General features: G+C 46.9%; 1 protein-coding gene across 5 annotated transcripts in view; it reads left to right on the forward strand.

The window, feature by feature from the left end:
* The window catches only part of Ntrk3 (neurotrophic receptor tyrosine kinase 3), a 374,486-nt gene that overhangs the window by 99,455 nt on the left and 251,287 nt on the right, over positions 1-23,744 (forward strand). For all 5 annotated transcript variants that reach the window (XM_076851379.2, XM_076851378.2, XM_076851377.2 and 2 more), the window contains 5 exons: positions 8,956-9,024; positions 19,140-19,297; positions 20,054-20,196; positions 20,594-20,735; positions 21,446-21,742. In XM_076851379.2, coding sequence (XP_076707494.1) covers positions 8,956-9,024; positions 19,140-19,297; positions 20,054-20,196; positions 20,594-20,735; positions 21,446-21,742 — 809 coding nt within the window. The remainder of the gene's footprint in view (positions 1-8,955; positions 9,025-19,139; positions 19,298-20,053; positions 20,197-20,593; positions 20,736-21,445; positions 21,743-23,744) is intronic.

Consider the following 23,744-nt stretch of genomic DNA (forward strand, 5'->3'; position numbering starts at 1 on the left):
ACATGTGCCCTTAGGATGGGGAACAAAAGTATGGAAGGTGCGGAAAGTAATAGGTGTGATGTTGTGCAGCCAGGGTGCAGCCATTGTGGGGCAATACCATTCTGTGCATGGTGGGTTAGGTTTAGTTGGGTGGGGATAAAGGATGGGAGGGAGAGGGGTAGTGAGAGAATATATAGAAATAGGCAGTTGAGATCATCTCATAGAAGGACTTGGACCCAGATATGGAGTTTGGACTTGATTAGGTGGGCCAAGCATTCTGGAAGATCCTGCTCTCTGTGCCCATCTAGTCTCTTGTGTGTCCAACATGGTCCTTCTCCATACTACTCAGCACATGGCAAGTTCTGGCCTCTCTTTTCCTTTTCACCTTGAGCATCTCTAATCTGAGAGGAGGCTCAGTGATATTGCCTTGTACTCTGGAACAACTGGAGTGATTTCCTTTCCATTAAATTAGCTCCGGTCTCCACTGAGGAACTCAATCAATGCCTGGGTCTTATAGACGGTCCATAGCTGTCTTTCCAATATGGTAGCCTTTGGCCACCCATAGCTACAGAGTATTTGAAATTTTACCAGTCCAAATTGAATTGTGCTGTGAGTATAAAATAGACTCACATTTTAAAGACTACAAGAAATGTGAAATATCTCAATGCTATTTTCTACATTGATTACATGCTGAATTGATGATATTTTGGGTATATGGAGTTAAGGTAGACTGTACCACTGTAATTCATTTCACTTCTCATTTTTTAAAAATGAGACTAATTGAAAATTTCAAATGTCATTCGTGACTTGCATTCAGTTTCTATTAAAAAGACCTGATGTACAGCAGTAGTGCCTTGCTTTTTCCGTAAAGGGCCTCATAGTACATATTTGAGGGTCTGTGGGACATTTGACCTCTGTCATAATTATCTGTGCTCATATGAAAGTGGCTTGTATTAGTTTCCCATTGCTGCTGTAACAAATTAACACAAATTTTGTGACATAAAATAAAACAGTCTTATTGTTTTACACTTCTGTGGTTTAGAAGTCCAAGGCAGGTCTCACTGGATTAAAATTGAGGTGTCACCAGGGCTGTGTTTCCTTCTCGGCCTTCTGTGGGAGAATTTGTTTCCTTGCCCCTTTCAGCTTCTTGAGGCCCTACACATTTTCATCCCCTTCTTCCATCTTCAATTCAGACATGTCGCATCTCTCTGCACCTTTCCTCCCTTGACATATGTCTTGACTTTTTCTTAAATGTCTCCCTCATGGACATTTAAGGACCCTTGTGGTTACAGTGGGATCACAAAATAATTCAGGATAATGTGCCCTGGTCATGGTCCAAACCCTTAATCACCTCTGCAAAGTCCCTTTTGTTTGTAAATTAACATATTCACAGAGTTTAGGGATTAAAATGTGGATGCCTTTGGAGGATCATTATTCTGCCTAGAACATGGCCATAGACAACACAGTAACAAGTGGGCATGGCAGTCCAATAAAACCACGAAAATAGACTCCCAGCCTGCAGGCTAGAGCTTGCTAACCACTGGGTTGGGCAACCGTTTTTTTTTTTTTTTTCTCCTCTCTCTGTTTTTTGTGGTACTGGGAATTGAACTGAGACACACGCTCCTTTTTGTATTTTTTATTTTGAGGCAGGGCCTTGCTAAGGCTGACTTCCAACTTGCAATCCTCTTGTCTCAGCCTTCTGAGTTCCTGAAATCACAGGCATGTGCCACCATGCCTGGCTAGGCCATCATTTCGCTTAGGTATAGTATATGGGATGATGATTTTGCCAGAGGCTCTACAGGGAAGGTTCTATTGGTTTGAGAGATCCAGTAAGCAAGAGCCTTCTTTTAGTTAAGATGCTGAGAAGTTGTACAGTAGAGAAGCCTGTTTAGTTTTCTTTTTGCACAACGAAAATTTTTCAAGTATTACTATCTTTTCCCCCCCAGTTTATAATACCCGTGAACACTGCAGACTTAGATTCCCAGGAATACTCCCTGGGAAACCCTGGCACAACCCAGCACATGGCCTTTTAGAGAAGACTGCCTCCAGTCTCCTGATCTAAGGTCAAGACACCAGTCATGTCACTTGAGATTTGATTAGAGAAAGCATTTTGGCTTCATTAAAGTTCATTAAATGAGCCATCCAGTGTAATTTAGCTGAATAAAAATGGCTCAAATGGCTTTAACCCCCACCCTCTTTTACAGCAATTTAATTGAGGGAAAAGCAAATATATCAATGATGTAGAAAAATATTTCTTGGCCTTCAAGAGCAAGGCTGGGCAGTAGCACCTGCTTGCTTGTCCTGAGCACTGGGTTTTAGAGTTGGCTCCTGGGGCCTCCTTAGCTATCTTGGTAAAAAGATATCATAGTCTTTCCTTTCTGCTGTTCAGTCCACAGAGCTGCTGGCTGCCACCTCAGCAGCTCCCTCAGGGTGGGCTGCAATGTCCTCTGTGTGGGGCAGACGAGGCCCAGAAGTGACAGTATCCATACCCATAAGGTGTGAGCTCCTGGTTCTTGAAGAAATGGGTAGTAGCCTGTCAGCCCCACCCTATTATACCTGTGGTTTGTTCCTTTCTAGCAAACTCTATGTGAGGTTTGATGCTGAAGCAGAGAATTCTCCTCTCTTGTCATTTCCTCCATTTCTTCAGAATTTCCAAAAGAATCCCAGTGTGGTGTGGCAGGGGAGGGGACTGGCTGTCTCCAAGAAGTTTGCTATGCACTGAATGACTATGTCCCCCCAAATTCATATGGTGAAATCTTTACCCGCAAGATGATTGCTTGAGGTGGGACCACTGGGTCTTGAGGATGGAGCCCTCACAAATGGCAGTAGCACCCTTATAAGAGGCTGATAGAGACCCACCACCCCTCTGTGTTTGACCGCATGAGAAGACAATAGTCTATGCGGAAGCAGATATTAGACTTAGAATCTGCCATCCCCTTCATCTTGGGCTTCCCAAGAACTCACAGAACTGTGAGAAATTTCTGTGTTCACAAGCCACTTAGTTTATGATATTTTATTATAGCAGCCTGAATGCTGAATGATGTAACACAAAGACCAAGTAGATCTCTCTTTCATGTCAGGGGTTGCGGGTGGAGAAGAGGACAGACAGAGAGCCAAGAAGGTATTATGTCCTAGGGAGAGAGATGCACTTTCCAAAATGCTGCCTTCATGGAGGAAAGAAGAAGATTTGCATCAGGTTGATTCCAGCCAGCAAGCCACAGCCCAGGAGCCTTGCAGATAGCTGTGGGGCTGGGAGGGGTTTTCTGGTTCGCTGTGTCAAATGCGTCAAGAACATAGGATGCTCAAAAACTTGACTTTAAGCAGCAACAGAACAAATCCTCCAGGAAAAGTCATTTCTGATGGCATTCATCTTTGGGATGTGAGTTGAGCGTTTTCCTGATTCTCTCTTTTCTCTTTTAATCATATTTTTTCAGGAAGAGGCTGGAGCCTATCCAGGAGTTGGGCAAGTGGACAGATAGATAGCAAATTGTAACTTAGCAGCTAGAACTTGATTGGGAGGCAGGTTCCCTAGAGTGACCAGGCATACAGCCGAGGGGATGACAGAAAACCATGACTTCCAGTCTTTCAGGGATCCCAGTGGGTCAGCCAACCTGGCAGTCAAGGCTTTGGGGTAAACGAGGGGCTTGGAACAGGCACACTAATTTGCTAGGGCTACCATAACACTGTATCACAGACTGAATGGTTTCAACAATAGACATTATTGCCTCATAGTTCTGGGGATTAGAAGTCCAAAAATCAAGCTGTTCACTGGTTTGATTTCTTTTGAGGCCTCTCTCTTGGGCTTGCAGATAGCTGTATTCTCCTTGTTTCTATACATGCTCTTCCCTTTGAGTCAGCCTGTGTCCTCAATCCCTCTTCTCATAAGGATGCCAGTTGTATTGGATTAGGCTCACCCTGATGACCTCATGGATTCTTAATCCCCTCTTAAAGGCCCTATCTTCAAGTATAGAAACATTCTAAAGTATGGGGAGTGAGGATGTCAACATATAAATTTGGGGACAGGGGCACAATTCACCCTGCAGCAAATCACCATCATGTTTTACAATCTCATGAAAAACAGAAGACAAAGCCCAAGTAGGGGCTGGGGAGGTGCAGAGGTGGAGTGAACCTGCAGGCGTTGGTGGGAGCATCATCAAAAGGTCTGTGGTGCCGACATGATCCGGTGAAATGCTAGATGAATAGTTCCCGGGTGGGGTGGTCTGGTGTAATAGCACAGGGATTTGGGGCACCTGCCCCTAACAGTTTCTCCCACATTTGAATCCTAATAATACCTTCCTAACGGGCCTATCTCTGCCAATAGAAAAGGAGGTGTTTCCAAATGTTGGACTCACTCTTAAACCAGGAAATTCACCAAGACTTCCATCTGCAGGATCGCTTGTGGAGGGGGATTAGTGTCCCCTTCTCAAATCTTAGCCCCCCTTCCCCCCACCCCAGGTTGTATATTTAGAGCAATAGGAGAACTCATCTTCTTGGTTTCTCTTTCTTTTCTTTTTTTTTTTTGCTGGGGGTGGGTGTGTGGCTATGGAGGATTGAACTCAGGGGCCCTCGACCACTGAGTCACATCCTCAGCCCTATTTTGTATTTGATTCAGAGACAGGGTCTCACTGAGTTGCTTAGTACCTTGTCATTGCTGAGGCTGGTTTTAAACTCGTGATCCTCCTGTCTTAGCCTCATGAGCCTCTGGGATTACAGGCGTGCACCACTGCGCCTGGTAGCTTGGTTTCTCTTGGCAACAGCATCCACCTTGCTGACCCTTCTGTAGGGCAGTTGGATTCCTAGGGTGATATCCTCCCCAGTCATGGGGCTTTGTCCTGCTAGAGTTTGGCACCTCCCTTAGGACCACTTACCTTGCTGAGCCTTCTACCAGCCTGAGGGGAGGTTGGTTGCCTGGAAGGATCTCTGTTCAAAACAGGATTAATGCAGGAAGGGCTATCTCAGCCCTATCACTCCTCAGGGCCCAGCGTTTCACCATATGTGTGTCTGGCTCATGTTCCCAGAGCACCCAGTAGCTGCATCGTCATCGTTTATTACCTCTGGACTCCAGAGTCTGGCTATGAGAGCGCCAGTTGTGCAGGACAAAATTAATGGCTTTGTTTGGGAGTCTCAGATGAGAGATAGAGGGGGCGATGTCATGGAGCTTGATTTTGGGATAGTGTCTGATGCATCATCTCATAAAATCTTGTTCACCAAATTAATTCAATGGTCAGGTGGCTTGGACACTGGCTACTGACCCAAGCAAAAGTCAGAGACGGGTGATAATGGATCTGTTAGGGAGGAGGCCTCAGGAGGAGGTGGCCGTGGGGCTCAGAGGCAGAATGCTTCTTAATTAAAGTCTTGTCTGATGAGCAGGGTAACCAGCTCATCAATAAGTGATGACAGATGAAAACAGGTGAGGTGCCAGCTAGGAGGAAAATTGGGGCAGTGAGTTCTGAGTGGGTGGTAAGTCCTACTGAAGCCCTGGGCCTCAGAGTCCCCATTTACCCAACACCATGAGAATTGATAAATGCCTGGAAGGGCAGGCTGGCCAGAGGCTTACGCTTCATGTTTTGTGCTACATGTGTTCGCCTTCCTTCTTGTCTTTTCTGTGTATGTTTGTCTCTGGGACTGGGTGTGTTTCTGGGAGGGCACTGTATACAGCTGCACAGGTTCCATACACTGTACTATTCCCTGGACTTGTGCCTTACAGTGTCCTTGTGTCTGGGAACACGCACAGGGTTTTGTATGTGTGTGTGTGTGTGTGTGTGTGGACAGAGTGCATGAGTGCTGTGGTGGCCACTCTGTTTGGACAAAGTACTGGAGGAATCCAAGGGATCACCTTCCTCCAGGTGGGATTGGGAGGATGAAAGGGGGATGGGCAGGAGGTGCAGCTAGGACATTCCTGGGAGAGCAGGAGCCCACCTCCCCCTTATCAGGTATCCCAGGTCCCCACCCTCCTTTAACTTGTAATAAGGAGGAGATAATGCTATTTCTTATTCTTTATTTGCCCAGAATGCCTGTTATTTTCTTTCTTTCAGAATCCAATTTTCTCTTGACATTTCTGCCTAATGTAGCAAAGCATGACCTTTGTGGGAGGACATTGCTGGCAGCCTGTTCTCTGCCTGGGGCTCCCCCGACTCCTGGCAGGCTCCCTGCCTGCTCCTCTCTTGGGGATGAGCAAGGCTGCCCATTTCACCTGGATCGTTCCTGTCTCCCGCTTGATTTTGGGTTTTACCAGGGACATGCCCCCACGGTTCAATGAGCCTGGGGTTTCTGGCTTCTGAGTCCCTGAAGGATGCTGCTGCTCAGCTTCAGAACCATGGGTTTTATTCCCGGGAGCATTAGAGTTGGGTGGGGAGCTAAAGGCAGAGGCTGAGCTGCTTTCCAGCATTCCCTTTGGATTTGTAAGTGTGGGCTTGTCCATCTTCTGCTGCCAAGAATGCTGTTGTGTGTAGACAGTAAAACCAGGAAAAACAGAGGGGAGAAAAGATTTCTACCTGGATGATTCAAACACAAAGATTTATTACAACTTCGTGAAGGCCTCTAGCAACAGAGACTCAGAGAATGGTATTGCAACCTGTTGTCTTTGACTTTAGATTCTGAGCTCCCAGCCTAGTATCTAGGTAGGGGCAGTGACTCTTGGGGACATCTGTCAGATCCCTTGCTCCACCCCTCCAAGCAGAAGATGGACTGCTGTAGGGACTTGTCCCAGATGGCGTCCCAGATGGGTACAGCTCTTCTTTGGTCAGTTCTTTCCTTCTGGCTGATGGGGGAGTGGTGGAAGCTTATAGGAAGGAGGAGTATGGTCACTAGGGATTTCATGAATCAGAACGTGATAGATAGCTCTGGGCCCCGCCGAGAGGAAGTGGGTGAGCACATGGGCCATGGGGCCAGCCTCAAGAGCTGGGTGTGGTGGTCTTAGAGAATTTGAACAGAGGGAGCGCTGGAAAGGAAGACAGTGAACACTAGTTGTGGGAGCCACCTATCTAAGGTCCTCTTTCCTACCCCACCAGTCCCCTGCACGGTGAGGCTACCTTCCTGACACCAGCACAGGCTGTCCCTGAGACCTAGCCAGTTCAGATCTGGCCATCTCATCACAGATAGGCTGCATCAAAAAGAAGTGGGGACTGTCCCTTGGGTTGTTCTTAAATTTGAGTATCTGTTCTTGTATAGTCTCCCTTTGTGAGCTATAGACCCATTTCTTGCTTTAGCTATCTAATAGGGGCTGGGTTGTAACTCAGTGGCAGAGAAATTGCCTAGCATAGGTGGGGCCCTGGGTTGTGTCTGACCACTGCAAAGAACAATTTATATCTAACAGGCATCTTATTATTAGTAGTACTGGGGCACTGAACCCAGGAGCACTCTACTACAGAGTTATACACCCAGCCCTTTTTAGTTTTTATTTTGAGACTAAATTGCCCAGGCTGGATTAGAATCTGTGATCCTCCTGCCTTAGCTCTCCAAGTCTGTGGGATGACAGGTGTGCGCCATTGCGCCCAGCCAGGCATCTTAAATGTAATAGGGAGGAAACCCTTGACCCCACTGCCTCCACATCATCTCTTGGTAGACTTCCTTACCTCACTAAATGGCCTCACCCCTTTTTCTTGTAGCACTGTTGTAACCTTCAAACTGGCCAGCCAACGTTCAGGCTTGGTCTTCCATAAAAAATGGTAATTAAATTATGTCATGTCCTCCACTCCAAACCATCCTGTGCCTTCCCACTGCTCTTTTGAGTAAAATCTGGTCTCCTCCCGTGGCCAGCAAGGTGGGTGTGGCATGAGCCCCTCTCCCGTTATCCCAGCTCACGGCCTCCACTCCTCCACTCCCTTCCTGGCTCTGGTGTTCCTCTCAAACCCTTGCACTTACTATTTCTACGGCCCCAAACACTTCTCCCTGGTGCTCACCTCCTTCTCCATTTTGTCTCAGGTCTTCTATCACCTTGTCAGGAGGCTCTTCTGAGAGCACCTGTCTGAAGTAGCCTTCTTCCTCTTCCACATCGGTTACGTCCATTACCTGGTTTATGCTCTTCCTTCTCCTCATTCATTTGTACCTTGGATTCGGGGCTCCGGAGTGACCTCATCTTTTTCCCTCAGTGGTCAGCACCCTCACCCTCAGTGCAGCCTGTGTTGACTTTCCATAAATATCTGCTCTAAAAGTCATCTAAATATAGATGCATGTATAAGCACATGTGTGTTTATAATAAAGTCTGTGTTTGCTTTCATTACTTTCATGTTTAATAGACACAAATACATGCGTGTGTGTGTGTGTGTGTGTGTGTGTGTGTATTTACCTAAATGGAATCAGCATCACCATCCACCCCATCAGTAGATGAGTACATTGTTCCTCAGGTGCCACTTCAGTTCTAGCAGTGTCTAACGCTGCCTGTAAGGGCTGTTATCACATCAAAAGTTGTTTGTTGAGCCTGGCAAAGTAATAACCGTGGGCGTGTTTTTTCTTTTATTCAGAAGACTAATGGCTGCTCCTTCCCCCTGTACATCCTAATGAGAACAATTAAATAGCCATTAGGAGGAGAACAGACATGTGAACAAAAGGCTGATGTCTTGATCTCACGGATGTGCCTGTTTGCAGGGGGAGGGATGGGCTAGGAGGAGTTGTAGGTGACTTGAAGAGTTTATTGACCTGGGTGACTATTAAGAACACACACGGGCTCAGAGCGCTCTGGGCTCCTAGTGGAAGGTGGCTTCCAACAGGCATGGACTTTTATTATGGAGAGAGGGTTTGGGAGAATGACCTAATATTTCTTTGATTTGTAAAACCTTGCCTTTTAAAAGTCTTCTTAATTCTATTCAAACCTGATCTGTGGCCTCAACTATTAGCAAATATATCTTTAGTAGAGTTGAACAAAGCAAAAGAGGAAAAACAAAGCTGGCTCCAGTGAAATGACCAAACTCACTCTCAAGAACCTGACTAATGGCAGGTCTGTCCTTTAACTTCCTCTTTGTTTTGCCAATCTTGCAGAAACCTGTCGAGCAACCGCCTCACCACACTCTCATGGCAGCTCTTCCAGACGCTGAGTCTTCGGGAACTGTAAGTTCGGTTTTGAGACTGTGCAGGCGGTGAAGTGGTGATACTGGTTGGGTGGGGAGAAGTGTCACGCACCGGGAGCTACAGAAGGCTGTGTGTACACCTGAGAGGGCTGCTGGTGGGATCATGCAGAGAGTTCAGGGAGAGCCAACTCAGGAAGCCCGGTTGCTCCATTTCTCATGCCCTGAGCATAATCCATTTCAGAAGACAGAATCTCATTTCCTATCAGGATTTAGTTTTATGATCTACAGGTGATTAGTAATAATAGCTTTAGTATTAATGATAATAGAGCATCAATTCATAGTAAATAACATTTGTGATGCATAACTTTATGAATTATCAGGTACACTTTCATTAACATGATCTTAGATTGAGCATTATGAGAATCATAGGAGGTAGGTATTATTCTCTGCAAGTCATGGGTGAGAATGCTGATCCCTAGAGATGCATCCAAGGTTTAACCTCGATTGCATTGCGTAAGGACCGGCCCAGGACTTGAGCCCCGGTGGCCTGACTTCAGAATGCACCTCCTTTCCACCACTCATGATCTTCCATCAGCTTATTTAGGCACCCCGGGATGGGGTGCTCAGCCTTGCTGCACCCCAGAGCTGATCAGCGCAGCCTGTCACAGGCCAGCCATTTTGTGCACTCAAATGTTGGCTTGATGAGTGAAAATTCGTGACCACTGCTGGAAAAAATAACTCATGTTGATGTGTGAGTCACCAGGGTCATCTCTGTGCATGAAGGACAGCATATTATGTTAAGGGAATAAATCAAGGAATAAATTGAAGAGGAATTGAGGCATGGATGAAGTTAGGGAGTCAGAGTTCCAGACACGCCACTCATGTTTTCCCATTTACTTGGTGACTCAGACCCAAATTCACAGAATGCGGATTGCTTTACTGTCTTTACCAAGCAGCAATGACCTTGGACTTCTGCCTAGGCTCTTGGTTTTTCAACTTGTTCTCACTGGTGAGACCTGAGCTCATGGCAGGAAGGAGAATATTTACATCCAGTGTCCCAAGAGCCTTTCATCCCATGACAATTTTGTGGACTGTCCTTGTCTTCATGGGCCTACCTGAACATATGGTGCTTCAAAAGACATAGGATGTACAGAGGTTGTCTCTTTAAAAGTGTGGAACTGGGTGCTCTGCCTGTAATCCTAGCTATTCAAGAGGCTAAGACGGGAGCATTGCAAGTTTGGGGTCAGCCTCTTCAACTTAGTGGGATCTTATCTTAAAATGAAAATGATAAACAAAAAGGGCTAGGGATGTGGCTCAGTAATGGAGCAAGTCTCAGTTCAATCCTCAGTACTTAAAAAAAAAAGTGTTGCAGAGTTTAGGACAATATGCTGTGGGTTGCCTTCCTCTCTTAGAACTGTGCCCCTCCCACCTCTGGTGGAGGTAGCATAGACATGGGGATCAGAGTCGTTAGTCTCCTCTGGCAGAGCTCTAGATGGACACCAATAAGACTCCTATTCAAGCTGAGAAAGAAGTAAATACATATACGTATTTGTTTATAAAACAACAACAACAACAACAACAAAAAATAGACCACATCACAGACACATAGATGCCAGACTGTTATACTCCATGTGACAAATTCATTCACATCTTTGTAGGTGGAAAAGATCTCAGAGGTGAATTAACATGACTACCACTGACACTGGTTTCTGGGCTCTTTCTTCATGCCAAGCAGTAATCTGTTAAATCATGCATATTATTTAATTTAATCCTTATAAGAATTCTGTATGGTAGGAATAATTACTATCACTTAACATTTGAGGACACTGATGTGCTTAGCAAGGTTAAGTATCTTGTTCAAGGTCATCCAGTAAAAAAGAGGTAGAGTGTGGGCTCAAAGTTTTGACCCCTGTGCTCTATGATCTCCCAGCTTTATTAGATCTGTTTCCAATGCAAGACTCTTTCCTATGCTAATTTTCAAAAAGTGCATGGTTGTGGATCTCTCCTAAGTTGCCCTTGAACTGATAGGGGGCTCAGGGGGCTCTCTTTCCTGGGAGCCTTGAATCTAGTTATCCAGTGATGCCTATCCCTTTGTCTAGGGGAGGCCAGGGACAGTGTCCCTCTGGGGGGACATCTGGAGTCTGCTGTTGGCTGAATTATTGAGAAAATGTTCAGAGCTCTTTCTAAGAAATCTTTGGATATGAAATCAATGGTGTGGTGCCCTGGTGACCTGTTTTGTGGAGATTTAGAAACAGTTGTTGCATGGATATATATTTAAAGAAAATGTCAGATTTCTCCCAGAGGATCATGGGATTCTGCATTCATCTTTGCCTGGGATCAATACTCCTGTGAGCCGGATGTAACTTATGGGGGAATGAAGACATTCCTTCCAGTGTGAGTCAGCGTGTGAGTGCCACCGTGTCCATGGAGCATTTTATTCCTGTCATATTGTTAAATAAGGAAAAATCATATTGGAGGATAAAGAAGCCCCCCTCCAAGGAGCTATTGCCTTGGTTGGGGTCTATTTTTTGAGGAAGAATTGAACGTTGAGAGTGGAAAATTTATCTTTTTGGCTGGAGGAGGCCGTGCATTGGCTCTCAGCTTTGGCTATGATTAAAATCCAAACAATCCCCCTTCCTGGCAAACAGAAGAGAGGGTAGTATTTTCTTGTTCGACTTCTTGATTAGTCCACATGGCACCATCTGCCACGAGCCATGTAGACTGCCAGGGTCTGCTCCATGCCTCCTGAGGCCTGGAGTGTGGAGATGGGTTGGTGTTTTCAGGAAGAAACCATTTTGGCCTTGGGGGACAGAGGGCTCAGCGTGTGTTGTGGCAGCCAGGAAAGTCTTCAGCCACAAGAGCGAGGCTTCAGTGATGGTCTGCAGCTACAGAAGGACAAGCAGGTCCTTGGTAATTTCTTAGCATATTTCTTTCTTTCACAGAGGGTCTCTGGAGGAGTTCTGCTGTGCCCCCAACCAGCCTCTTCCTTGCTTGACAATTTGATGTGTTGAGCCTTTCTACTGAAAAGACTGAGTGTCTACTGCCCAGGGTCCTACTTCCAGTGGGATATGAGAAGGAAGAGGCACATATTAAGCACCTAAGGTGTACAAGGTTCCATTTCATCCTTGGAACAAATCCACAAAGGCAGTATCAGTGTAGCCAGTTTTACAAATGAGGGATTTGAGGCTGCCCAAGTTGAACAGGCATCCCAGGACCACAGAGCTGGTACATGGTAATCTAGGAATTAGTGTTATGATTTCTGGAATTATCACCATCTGGGACAGCTGTTTCCAAAGAACCATGCTCTTTCCCTTACCCTCTCAGCAACATGTCCACTGTGCTCAGGGTCTTTCCATAAGCCTCTTTAAGATGACAGCCTCCCCTCTGAGTGACATCACAGGGTGGCCATCTTGCCATATACCAAGATCCTGCCTTTACTTTCTGTCACCTACTTTTGGGAGACAAGGCATGGTCTTAGGGAGCATCTGGCATATAGCCTCTCACCAGTCCAGGTCGGGTTCCTCTCCCTCTCTCTCTCTCTCTCTTTTTTTTTTCTTTTGGTGGTTCTGGGGTTTGAACCCAGGGCCTTGTGCATGCAAGCCAAGCACTCTACCAACTGAGCTATATCCCCAGCCCCAGGTGGGGGTCCTCTCGTGGAGCCAAATGGGGGCATCTTTCAAGACTTGCTTTGGAGCAGCCAACACTGTTTCCGACTTTAAAGGAATTCAGCTTGGCATGGCGCTGTGCTCTCAGAGGCTTCTGGTTATGGCAAGATGGTTTTTCTGTTTTTTTTTTCTCCTAACAGAGAAGACTAGAACTGTTTGTCTAAAAATCAGAGCAAGAATTGGACAGATTGTCTTAGAGATAAAGAATGAATTAGAAAGAAAAGAAGCTTGGATTCTGAATCCCATGATACCATCTAGGCAATGGCAGAGGCACTGGAGGATATCAACCCACAGCACGGAAACCCTCCAGAAATACCCTGAGGACCGTTAATGCATCTTCTCTTAATACCCTGCACGCACAGAGCAGACATGATTAAAATAGATTGGAATATTTCATTTTCTTAAAGCAAAGTGATAATTACCTTTGGTATGATTTGCAGATTTAATCGACTTGGTAAAATATTAACTCAGTATCAGCGATGAGTTTGGGCTTATTCTGGCACGTTCCTTTTCCCTTTTTTGGCCATAACCACTTTGAAAGCTCCTGAAGATGTCACTAAACAATCACATTAATAACAGTATTACTACAATAGCAATTTCTGCTTTATTATAGCCCCCTTGTAATTCACGAAGCATGTGAATGTAATTCTCTCAATAACTCTATAGAGAAGGAATGTTGAATACAATCATCACCGTCTTACAGATGTTAAGACTGAGTTTTGGAGAATTAAGTTACTCACACTCTTAGTTTCCTAGGGTGACCATAACAAATGACTTCAAACTTGGTGCTTTACAACAACAGAAAATTATTATTTCAGTGTTCTGGAGGCCAGCAGTCTGAAGTCAGAGTGTCAGCAGAGCCACCCTCTCTTCAAAGTCTTTAGGGGAGAATTCTTCTCTGCCTTGCCCAGCCTCTGGTGCTCCTGGAACTCTTTGCCTACTGTATTTCTTTGGTCTCTAACTCCATCTCACATGGCTAACATCCCCATCTCCTTGTCTGTCATCTCCCTCTCTGGGCTGGGAGTTCAGTGTCCACCAGAAATCCAGAGCCACCTCATCCTTTGATCTTTAACTTGATCACATCTGCAAAGGCTGAATTTCCAAAGAAAGTCACATTCACAGGGACTAAGGTTAGGACCTGGACATATCTTTTTAGAGGACATAATCCAACCTATTGTATTTGCTCAAAGTGACACAGCTGATGACCAACTCAGATCTTCTGTGTGTGTACTTTTTCTGCCATCTGATTGTTGTTACCTTAAGGAGGCCTACTCTGTGTGACAGTGGTGCTGCCCTTACTGATTGGGTACCCTCCCCATTTTCCACCACCTGGCCCCAGGATTGCCATTAGCAGTGCTAATACTTTGGAAGGGAGAAGCAAATTTCCCAAGCAATGATGGGGAAATCAGTGTTTTCTAAACACAAAGTCCTGGCCTCAGCTCTGCTGCAAAGCACTTGTGTACTCATGTCCATCTGGATGGGGCTGAGTTAAAGGGTGGAAAGCCCCCAGGTGCTGTGATCAGGCCCTGGGACCGCCTGTAGTGTTCACAGGGTCACCCACATTGCTAATGGAATGCAGAGAGCCATGCTATAGGTTCTGCAGATCTGCCTCTGAATCCCTGGCTAAAGAAGTCTCCACCCCATGCCTGGTTTGATGGGAAAAGAGCACCAGAAGGACAGCACCATTTAGATCCAGGGCATGCACATCTCTTCTTGCCCACCTCACTGTGCAGACTCTTCTTAGGATATAAAAATGACTGCGGATTGGCTCAGTGGGATGCCCAGGGTGCCACTGTTTTAGGACTCAGAATGCTTTGTGCTAGGTATGAGTTTTGTTCTCTAAGAGGAAAATCTAAGCCAGGTACAGCGACACAGTCCTGTAATCCCAACTGCTTGAGAGGCTGAGGCAGGACGATTGCCAGTTCAAGGCCAGTGGGGGCGATTTAGTGACACAGTGTCTCCAAACAAACAAAGAAAAAAACCAAGGATTGGGGAAGTAGCTCAGGGTTAGAGCACCCTGGGTTCAATCCCCGTACCACATTAAAAAAATAAATAAATAAAACAGGAAAGTCCAGAAAGACGAGGAAGAGGCTCCCATGATTCTTTTGCAGTTTCTAGGAGACTCTGGATTATAGCAAAGGACCAGATCTCAAAGTCTAGCTTTCAGCTGGACCAGATTCTGTAAGCAGGGCCCTGGAGGGAAAGAATGGAAGAAAACAAGGGCCATTACTGAGCCTGTCCCTGGCAGCAGCCTTGGCACATCCCAAACATCTCACTGAATTCTCCTGCCAGCCTCAGGACACTTGGCATGTGGGGTGCCCAGGGTGCCACTGTGTATTCATGTCCACCTTGGGAGCCACTGAGAAGTCAGGACGTGTTGCAGCTCCAGGCTCCCACAAGAGGCAGGACTGCAGCAGGCGCTGCTGGGGCTGGAGGCGACGCTGCCAAGCCCCTCGCTTGTCTGGGCTTTTCAACCCAGGTGGATAATTTGTATTTTTACACCTACTTAATAATGAATGACCACATCTTGTCAAGTGAGCAGCTGGGAAAAACAAGGCTGACCTGGTTCAATTTGCACATATTCAAGCATCTGGAGCCTTCGTGTCATCCAGCAGGGCAGCCAGGCTCTCTGCAGCCCTGCAGTGGGCATCCAAGCCACTCCAGCTCCTCAGGTCTCTGTTTGCACACGCACCAGGTGGCACATTTGACTTTCAGGTTTCTTAAGGAAACCCCTTCCTCCCTGGGCTTCCTCCATGTGAGGGTTAATTAAAAGAATTTGGGTAAGACTTTTGGTAGAGCTGGACACAGTGGCACATAGCTATAATTCCAGAGACTCAGGAGGATTGCAAGTTGAAAGCCAGCTTCAGCAACGTGGCAAGGCCCTAAGCAACAATAAAAAATAAAAAAAGAGTGGGGGATATGACTCAGTTGTTAAGCACCCCTGGTTCAATCTCTGATACCAAAAAAAAAAAAAAGGAGAAGACTTTTGGTATAGCATCGGCCCTATTGCACCTGTGATCCATTGTTATCCATAATTTCTATCATTTCTCTGTCACTTTCTTCCTACTTTGTCTTTCTTCTTTATTCCTGTTCTAGCATTTTGCTTACCCGTAAAGCAAACTCTTCCAAGATTACTTCTTCTCTCCTCCTCCTCTTCCTTCTCCTCTTCTTCCTCTTCCCCCGGTTTCCCCCATACCCCTTCTCCTTCTCCTTTTTTTTTGTGATACTGGGGATTGAACCCAGGAATGCTTTTCCATTGAGCTACATCCCCAGGCCTTTTTATTGTTCTTTTGAGACAGGGTCTTGCTAAGTTACTATGGCTCACCTCCAACTGGCAATCCTCCTGCCTCAGCCTCCCTAGTCACAGGCATGTGCCACTGGGTCTGGCTCATCCTTCCTTTACCTCCCCAAGGGACTGGTGATCACCCCCGCCTCCCCATTCCTAATAGTTCTCATCTTCTCTTTTCCACTGATTCCTTCTCTTCTGCTTCCAACTAAAGACAGTTCTCCTCACCATTGACTTCCTGTCCCCTGGAGCTTAAAATCTCGTATTCTACTTTTCCTTTTCTTCTTCCTCCCAACAAAGTGCCAGATGGTGCCTCATCTTCCTTTGGATGTTTGTGGGATCCACCCTTCCCTCTCCCCAGTTTCTGCCACTTACTCTCGGCCCTTATTTACTGGGTGACAGTTCCCACCTGTGATCCGAGGATCCAGGGGGAATACAAGGTCAGATCTATCCTAACAACACCCGCACAGGCACAGCATTGACCTTTCTCTCATTATCCCAGGAGGGTACAGTGGCGTTTCTCAGCCACTGAATGACATGGGATGACCTCATTGCCATGGAACTTGTGCTAATATATTCTGCTATTTTAAATTGTTCTCCGTTTTATTTTCCAATATGGTAAATAGCGAGAAATGTAACCCACATGAAAGAGCTGTTTGAGGTCTTCAGAAAAATTTTAAGTCAATAGGAGTTCTGAGACCAGAAGTTTGAGAATGATGAGCTGGGCCCTACTAGACTGCAGGATGCCCCGGTGTGAGTTAGAAAGATGCCCCCTCTGGGTGAACACAGCCCCATGTCAGAGCCCAGCGTCTGGATTTCAATCTCTCTTCATTACTTTGTTTGGATTCTTTGAGAAATGCACAAACTACCCAACGGTACATGGTGACCCTGTGTTTATGAGATATCCCGTGTTTAGCCCACCTCCTCTCTGGTTTATTGTGTACAGTCTCGCTGGCTTGCTCTTTTACAGGGTTACTTTATTTATTTGTCCTCTAGTTCTAAGGGCCTTATTGGTTTCCTACTGTCTCCTGGATACATTCTGGATGTACCTGGATTCATGCTTCCTGATGTGGGTGGAATTCCCCCACCACCTGGCTTCCATTCACCCTTCCAGCTTTATTTCCCAGTGCTCCTTGGCTAAGTCTGGCTTTCCTGTCCACATCCCCACTAGCAATATTCCCTCTGCCTTCACGGCTTCCCTCCAGCCAGCCCTCCCCCCCCCCCCCCCCCCCCCCCCCCCGTCTCTACCTCCGGGAGCTCCTGAAGTCAGGGTCTTCTCTTACTCCTCCTCTTGGCAGCTGCACTCAGCCCTGCCATGCTCTGCATTGGGTAGGTGGGGTGGCCAGGGCATGGGTTTTGGAGTTCGACAGACTGCGGTTTGAGACAGCTCTTCCATACCAGTGGAGGGGCTGTGACAGGTGACTTAACCGCTCCAAACATTAAGTAGGCACCCTCATCTGTCTTAGGGTGATCCTGGCCATCTCCTAGCAGAAGTTCAGTAAAGGCGGCTAATTCCCTTTCCTTTTCTGTCCCCCACCCCCAAGAGAGTGCCCTGTGCAGAGAGAAGTCATGGACATTTTTAGGTGAAGAGGACACTGTCCTGTAGGGGTATTTGTCTTCTACCCGAAGTGTCCTGGTGCCTTCAAAACACTGATTCCTCTCCCCAGCGGCCTCACTTTCCCCTGAAATCTGATTAATGCTGATGCATGCTTAACTATTTTGGAATTTGCCAGTTGTCAAAAATAACCAGGGTTTTAGTGCAGTGACCCAAGTGCCCTCCCTCTGGGCACCAACAGATTGATCCCCTTCACAGTCCAGAGGATCATGTTCTTCATAATGATCAGATTTGCCGGGTGCTCTTTACTTTAAGAGTTTTGGGATTGATTAATGCCGTTCATTTTCCTAATAACCCCGTGGAGGAGGATGTGACTTTCTCCAAGTCACAAGGCAAATCATGGAGAGGAAGGACTTTGAACTTGACCCTTCCCCCATCAGACATTCTTCTTCACCAGCCCGAGTGCAGGAACCGTCTCATTGGTCTCTGTATTAACAGCACTCAACCCACAGGCAGATCTGGAACAGGTGCTTATTAACGAGTCATTGAATTCATGAAGAAATAAAGCTGGTCCCAAGATGGGCTTTGAGTATATCTTGGAAATAGCTAACCACCTATTCCCTCAGGGAAAAGTTCTCTTTATCTCTCCTTTTATTCACAAGAATTTATGTGTGAAGCTCCGTTTTAGATACTGCATGCATACAGCAGCGAACAAAACAGACTGCATCTGTGATCTTGATGTCACTTAATTTTTCTTTGGGGAGATAGAAACACACACACACACACACACACACACACACACTGAAATAAATATTTAAAGGGATGCTGGGTGATAGTAAATTCTAGAAAGAAGAACACAACAGGGCCAGGGCCTGGGCATTACCATCACAGGGGTTGGCAGTGGTTTTTGTACAGAGGGTGGTTGTAGAAAGTTCTATGATTCCTCAAAGTGAGTGAGTGAGGTTAGAGCTTGGCAGGCTGAGGTGACAGCAAGGACAAAGTTCATGAGGCGGGAATGACCCAGTCATGCATGCTAGTGAACTTGGCAACGGCAAGTGCGGGGTGAATAGAGAGGAGAGGGAAAGAGAGGTAGGAGATAACATGAGAAAGATGATGGAGATGGTGCAGGGTACGCGGGGCTCTGTCTTTGACTTTCACTGAGATGGGAAGCCATGGGAGGGTTTTGAGAATAGGAGCATCCCATCCTGATGCATTTTATTTATTTATTTATTTATTTTTTTAATATTTATTTTTTAGTTGTTGGCGGACACAACATCTTTGTTTTTATGTGGTGCTGAGGATCGAACCCGGGCCGCATGCATGCCAGGCGAGCGCGCTACCGCTTGAGCCACATCCCCAGCCCCTGATGCATTTTAAAGGATCTTTTTTTTTTTCTTCTTTTAGGTGCATTAAGTGAGATGGGTATCATTTGTTAGAAAAAAATGAGTTTATTAGTTTTAAAACTAAATAAATTCATGGACTTATAAGTTGTATTCTTCCTTCTTTTCTTTCTTCTTTCATGAGCTGGCTTAATTCCTTCTCTCCCTGATCCCCAAAGAGCTGGTGGAGGGCCCTGTGGGCCTCAGCGCTGGGAGGGAGCTGGGCCATCTTCGGTTCAGGGGTTCCTTCCCCTCTCTTCTTGCCCACAGGAGACTGGAGCAGAACTTCTTCAACTGCAGCTGCGACATCCGCTGGATGCAGCTGTGGCAGGAGCAGGGGGAGGCCAGGCTCAACAGCCAGAATCTCTACTGCATCAACGCCGACGGCTCCCAGCTCCCCCTCTTCCGCATGAACATCAGTCAGTGTGGTGAGTGAGAGCCTGGCCCCAGCCCCGCTCCTGGAGGCGCTCCTGGGTCCCCGGGAAGGGGCTGGACCTTGGCCTGGCATGCCAGGGCCTTCTTCCAGCCTTGACCTCTGCAGTCAGGTGCAGATCCGACTTGCCCTCTCCCTCCTTGGTCATTCCCATCCCTGAGCCCCCAGGGAAGGTTGGTTAGGGGAATGCAGACAGGAGTTCTGTGCCCTGCTTTTCTCATCAGATCAGAATGTCCTTTCTTGTCAACCAAATCTGAAGGTGCATGTCTCAAAGTATAGAGTCCAGACTGCCTCTATTGGAAGTTTCTAAGGTGCATTGAGAAAAGCCAATTTCTGGGCCCAATCACAGACCTTTGAGTTCACAATGTCTGGGGATAGGTCCCAGAAATCTGAATTTCTAGATGGTTCCCAGTGGTGACCAAGCACACCCATTTCGTGAGTAGCAGTTCCCTAAGTAGAACGGAGCCATTGGGTTTAGTTGTTAAAATGCATTCCTTGGGAAGCTGCCCCATACGTGCCCTGATGGGGGGAGCAACCACTGTATGGGCTTCCACTCTGAGCTCTGATGTCTACTGGGAAGGGGGTGTAAAGCATCTGGAGTTTGGGGAAGGTCTTCCAAGAACTCAAACAAGTGGTGTTGGCATTGTTGTTGGTCAAGGCAAAAAGTGCCACCATCAGCCCCACGGAGAGAGCTTCTTTTGGGGGTGTTCACCTGTCTTGTAACTCCATCTGTTATCTGCTTTGCTCCTAGATCTTCCTGAGATCAGCGTGAGCCATGTCAACCTTACTGTCCGAGAGGGTGACAATGCTGTCATCACTTGCAATGGCTCTGGATCGCCCTTGCCTGATGTGGACTGGATAGTCACAGGGCTGCAGTCCATCAACACCCACCAGGTAGGCATCCTGGCATCAGCACCCATTGGGGTGCTAAGGAGCGGTCACCTGTTAGTCATAAAGAGGGAAAGTTTGTGGTTCTGTCATTATAGGAAGAAATGTGGACTTGGATTCCATCTAGCTGAAATATTTTCTAGCCATTTTGACCTTATGCATACTATCAACTTCTCGGTACCTTAGTTTCATCATCTGTGAAATGGGTATAATGCTAATATTCAAAACATGACGTTAATGGGAGGACAGTTATTGAACATGAAGAGCTTGGCATTTGTTCTTTCACTAGGATACCTTCTTCCCTACCTGTTGTGCCCTCCTCTGGAATCCAGAAGGTGTCCAGGGTTAGGGAGGAGAATGCCCTTGTAGAAACTGATTCTTGTCTTTTTATTTGGGTTTTCAGACGAATCTGAATTGGACCAATGTACATGCCATCAACTTGACACTGGTGAATGTGACGAGTGAGGACAATGGCTTCACCCTGACATGCATTGCGGAGAATGTGGTGGGCATGAGCAATGCCAGTGTTGCCCTCACCGTCTACTGTAAGTGCAGGCAGGGTGGCTGGGTACTAAGAGGATGCTGGTGCAGAGTCTGGGGAGGGACAGAGACATTGCTAGAACTGAGCGAGAGCAGTGACCCTGGGCTACCATCACAGGCAGAAAAGCTTTCATAGGGCAGGACCGAGAAGTAATTGCTTGAATGCAGGCTGCAGTGGAACACACCAGTCGTTCTAGAAATGTGGGAGGCTGAGGTAGGAGGATCACAAGTTTGAGACCAGCCTCAACAACTTAGTGAGACTCTAAGCAACATAGCGAGACTCTATCTCAAAATGAAATATAAACAGGGCTGGGGATGTAGCTCAATGATAGAGTCCCTGGGTTCAATTCCCAACACCAAAAATAAATAAAATGAAAAAAGTTCTTATATGGTAAACCCAAGAAAGGGTATCCTTGCCCTCAGAAGATGCTGTGTCTCCAGTTCAACTATATCTTTAGGACACTCCTGAGCTGGCCTTTTCTATCTTTGGTTGAACCCCTAAAATGCCCTGAGAGGGAATCGTGCAGTTCAGATAGATCTAGGAAGCCTGGATGAGGGGCGGTGGGATTCTGCTTCTCTCTGTCTTTCCAGAGCTGGGTGGGGGAGAACGGGGAGAACGGGGATCCCATCCCTGTCTTTCCAGAGCTGCTGGAAGGCTGCTCTGGGACCCAGGAGTTCCTGTGTCCAGGATTTCAGCTGGCCTCTTCCCCCACAGACCCCCCACGCGTGGTGAGCCTGGAGGAGCCTGAGCTGCGCCTGGAGCATTGCATCGAGTTCGTGGTGCGCGGGAACCCGCCACCAACGCTGCACTGGCTGCACAACGGGCAGCCGCTGCGGGAGTCCAAGATCATCCACGTGGAGTACTACCAGGAAGGCGAGGTCTCTGAGGGCTGCCTGCTCTTCAACAAGCCCACCCACTACAACAACGGCAACTACACCCTTATTGCTAAAAACCCCCTGGGCACGGCCAACCAGACCATCAATGGACACTTCCTCAAGGAGCCCTTTCCAGGTGAGGGCAGCCCAGCTGGCCCTGGGGTGCACAGGTTCCCTGTGGGAGTTGGGGGTGCGGGTGGTAGATTGAGAGGAGAAGAGTCACTCATCTTCGTATAGTTATCGCAGGTAACCAAACACACTGGGGCACGGGTAGCCACCCTCTGCGTTTCATATAAGCTAGGATAAAGTCCCTATTTTCCAAAACCTCTCCGAGTAAAATCTAAGACATCTCAGAAGTACATGATTGTCCATCTAAGAGCATACTGTGTTAGAGCAGAGAGAGCAGGATTTCAGAGATGGTCAATAATGGTGGAGAATTTTCCCCCAGCCCTTTATTTGTTGGGAGATCCTGGACCTGGTAGTTTTCTAATCCTTGATTTCCTCAACTATGAAATGGGCATGATGATACTGGCTCCTGTAAGGGTCTTGTGGCTTTTATTGTTGTATTATTTATTTAATTAATTACTTTCTTTGTGGTGCTGGGGATTGAATCCAGGGGTGCTCTACTATTGAGCTACATCCTCGGCCCTTTTTATTTTTATTTTTTTTGAGGCAAGATCTTCCTATGTTGTCCAGGGTGGCTTCAAACTTGTAGTCCTTCTACCTCAGCCTCCTGAGTTCCTGGGATTACAGGGATGTGCCACCACACTTGGCATTTTGTGGCTTTTACATGAGTTCAGTAATACAGAGCACATGTCACAGAATTTGGGTCCTCTTTCTGTTTGCTGGTCAGCAGCGCATCTGCTTTCATGAAGGTAACTTCTTGGTCTGTAGATAGCTACAGGGCCGTGGCTCTGGGAGGCTTATTTATCTCAGGACAAGGGAACTGGGATTAGAGTGAAGCTGGGCAACTGAAGGCCACAAGCAAAGCTAAATTTTTGCCACTGGGGTCCAGGGTTTGAGGGAGCCGTCTTTGCAGAGAGGGTTGAGAGCATGCTGATGTTTTAGGTGCTGCATATCTCACGTGGTCTGACATTTCCAGCATCATCTCCAGCAGGCCCTGTAAGAAACCCCAAGACAATTCCTGTTTAGGACCATGCTTGGCTCCTTCAAGGAGAAGGATCCTAGCCTGTATCGTAGAAGTAGAGGCTTTCAAATGTGCTCTCAAGGTCATAAAATCAGGCTAGACCCAGTCCTTTGCTCCCCCTGTACCCACCTGATTAGAGATTGAATTCTGATATTTGAAAGCAGAGTCTACACTCCCTGATGCCCCACAAGGTGTAGCAGCCCATCTCCTAGTCCCTGGATGCCCTTATCACCACAGTCAGTTACAAAGACTCCTTGGGCCAGTGGTTCTCAAAGTGTGGTCCCCAGACCAGCAGCCCCAACATCAGCTGGGAATGGATTAAAATTGAAATTGTCAAACCCCCTTCAGTTCTTCTAAATCAGAAACTCTGGGGCAGGGTCCCACAGCTGTACTTCATCAAGCCCCCAGGTGACTGGGATATCCCTCCTTTGCAATCTGCTGCTGTGGCATTTTGTGGGAATCTGGCTCCAGGAGGGGGGGCGAAGGATGGAGCCACACAGAAGCTCAGAGAGAAGGCAGCTCACCTGAGGTGTGTTTCTCAGCCCCATCCACACTCTGCCAGGGCCACGCTGTGTGGAGGTTGCTTGTTTTATGAGACTTTATGTTAAAGGAATCAATGGATGATGAAAAGGTAATGACAGGGAAGAGATGGGCCAGTCATGTCAAGTGACAAGATGTCTAAATGTTCAGAAGAGTAAATTATCTGGGGGAACAGGCAAGGATACCATATAACCCTCTCAAATAAACCTACGCTGGCTGAGCACTAGATACAAAGCCAGTCTGCAGATCCCTGCTCTTCGCTCCCGACAGGAGGGTGTGGAGAAGATCTTATTTACCATATGTACCTCTCCCTTGCTTCTGGGCATCCAAGCGTCAAGGTTAAGAGTAAGGGCTCTAAAATCAGCCTGATTTAGTTGCACATCCCATCTGTGGTCCTCCCAGACAAGTGGCCTGGGATCTTAGAATGGGGCTTAGTCCATGGTCAGTACTT

This window comes from Callospermophilus lateralis, chromosome 3 (assembly GCF_048772815.1).
Source record: "Callospermophilus lateralis isolate mCalLat2 chromosome 3, mCalLat2.hap1, whole genome shotgun sequence".
NCBI classification, from domain to species: Eukaryota; Metazoa; Chordata; class Mammalia; order Rodentia; family Sciuridae; genus Callospermophilus; species Callospermophilus lateralis.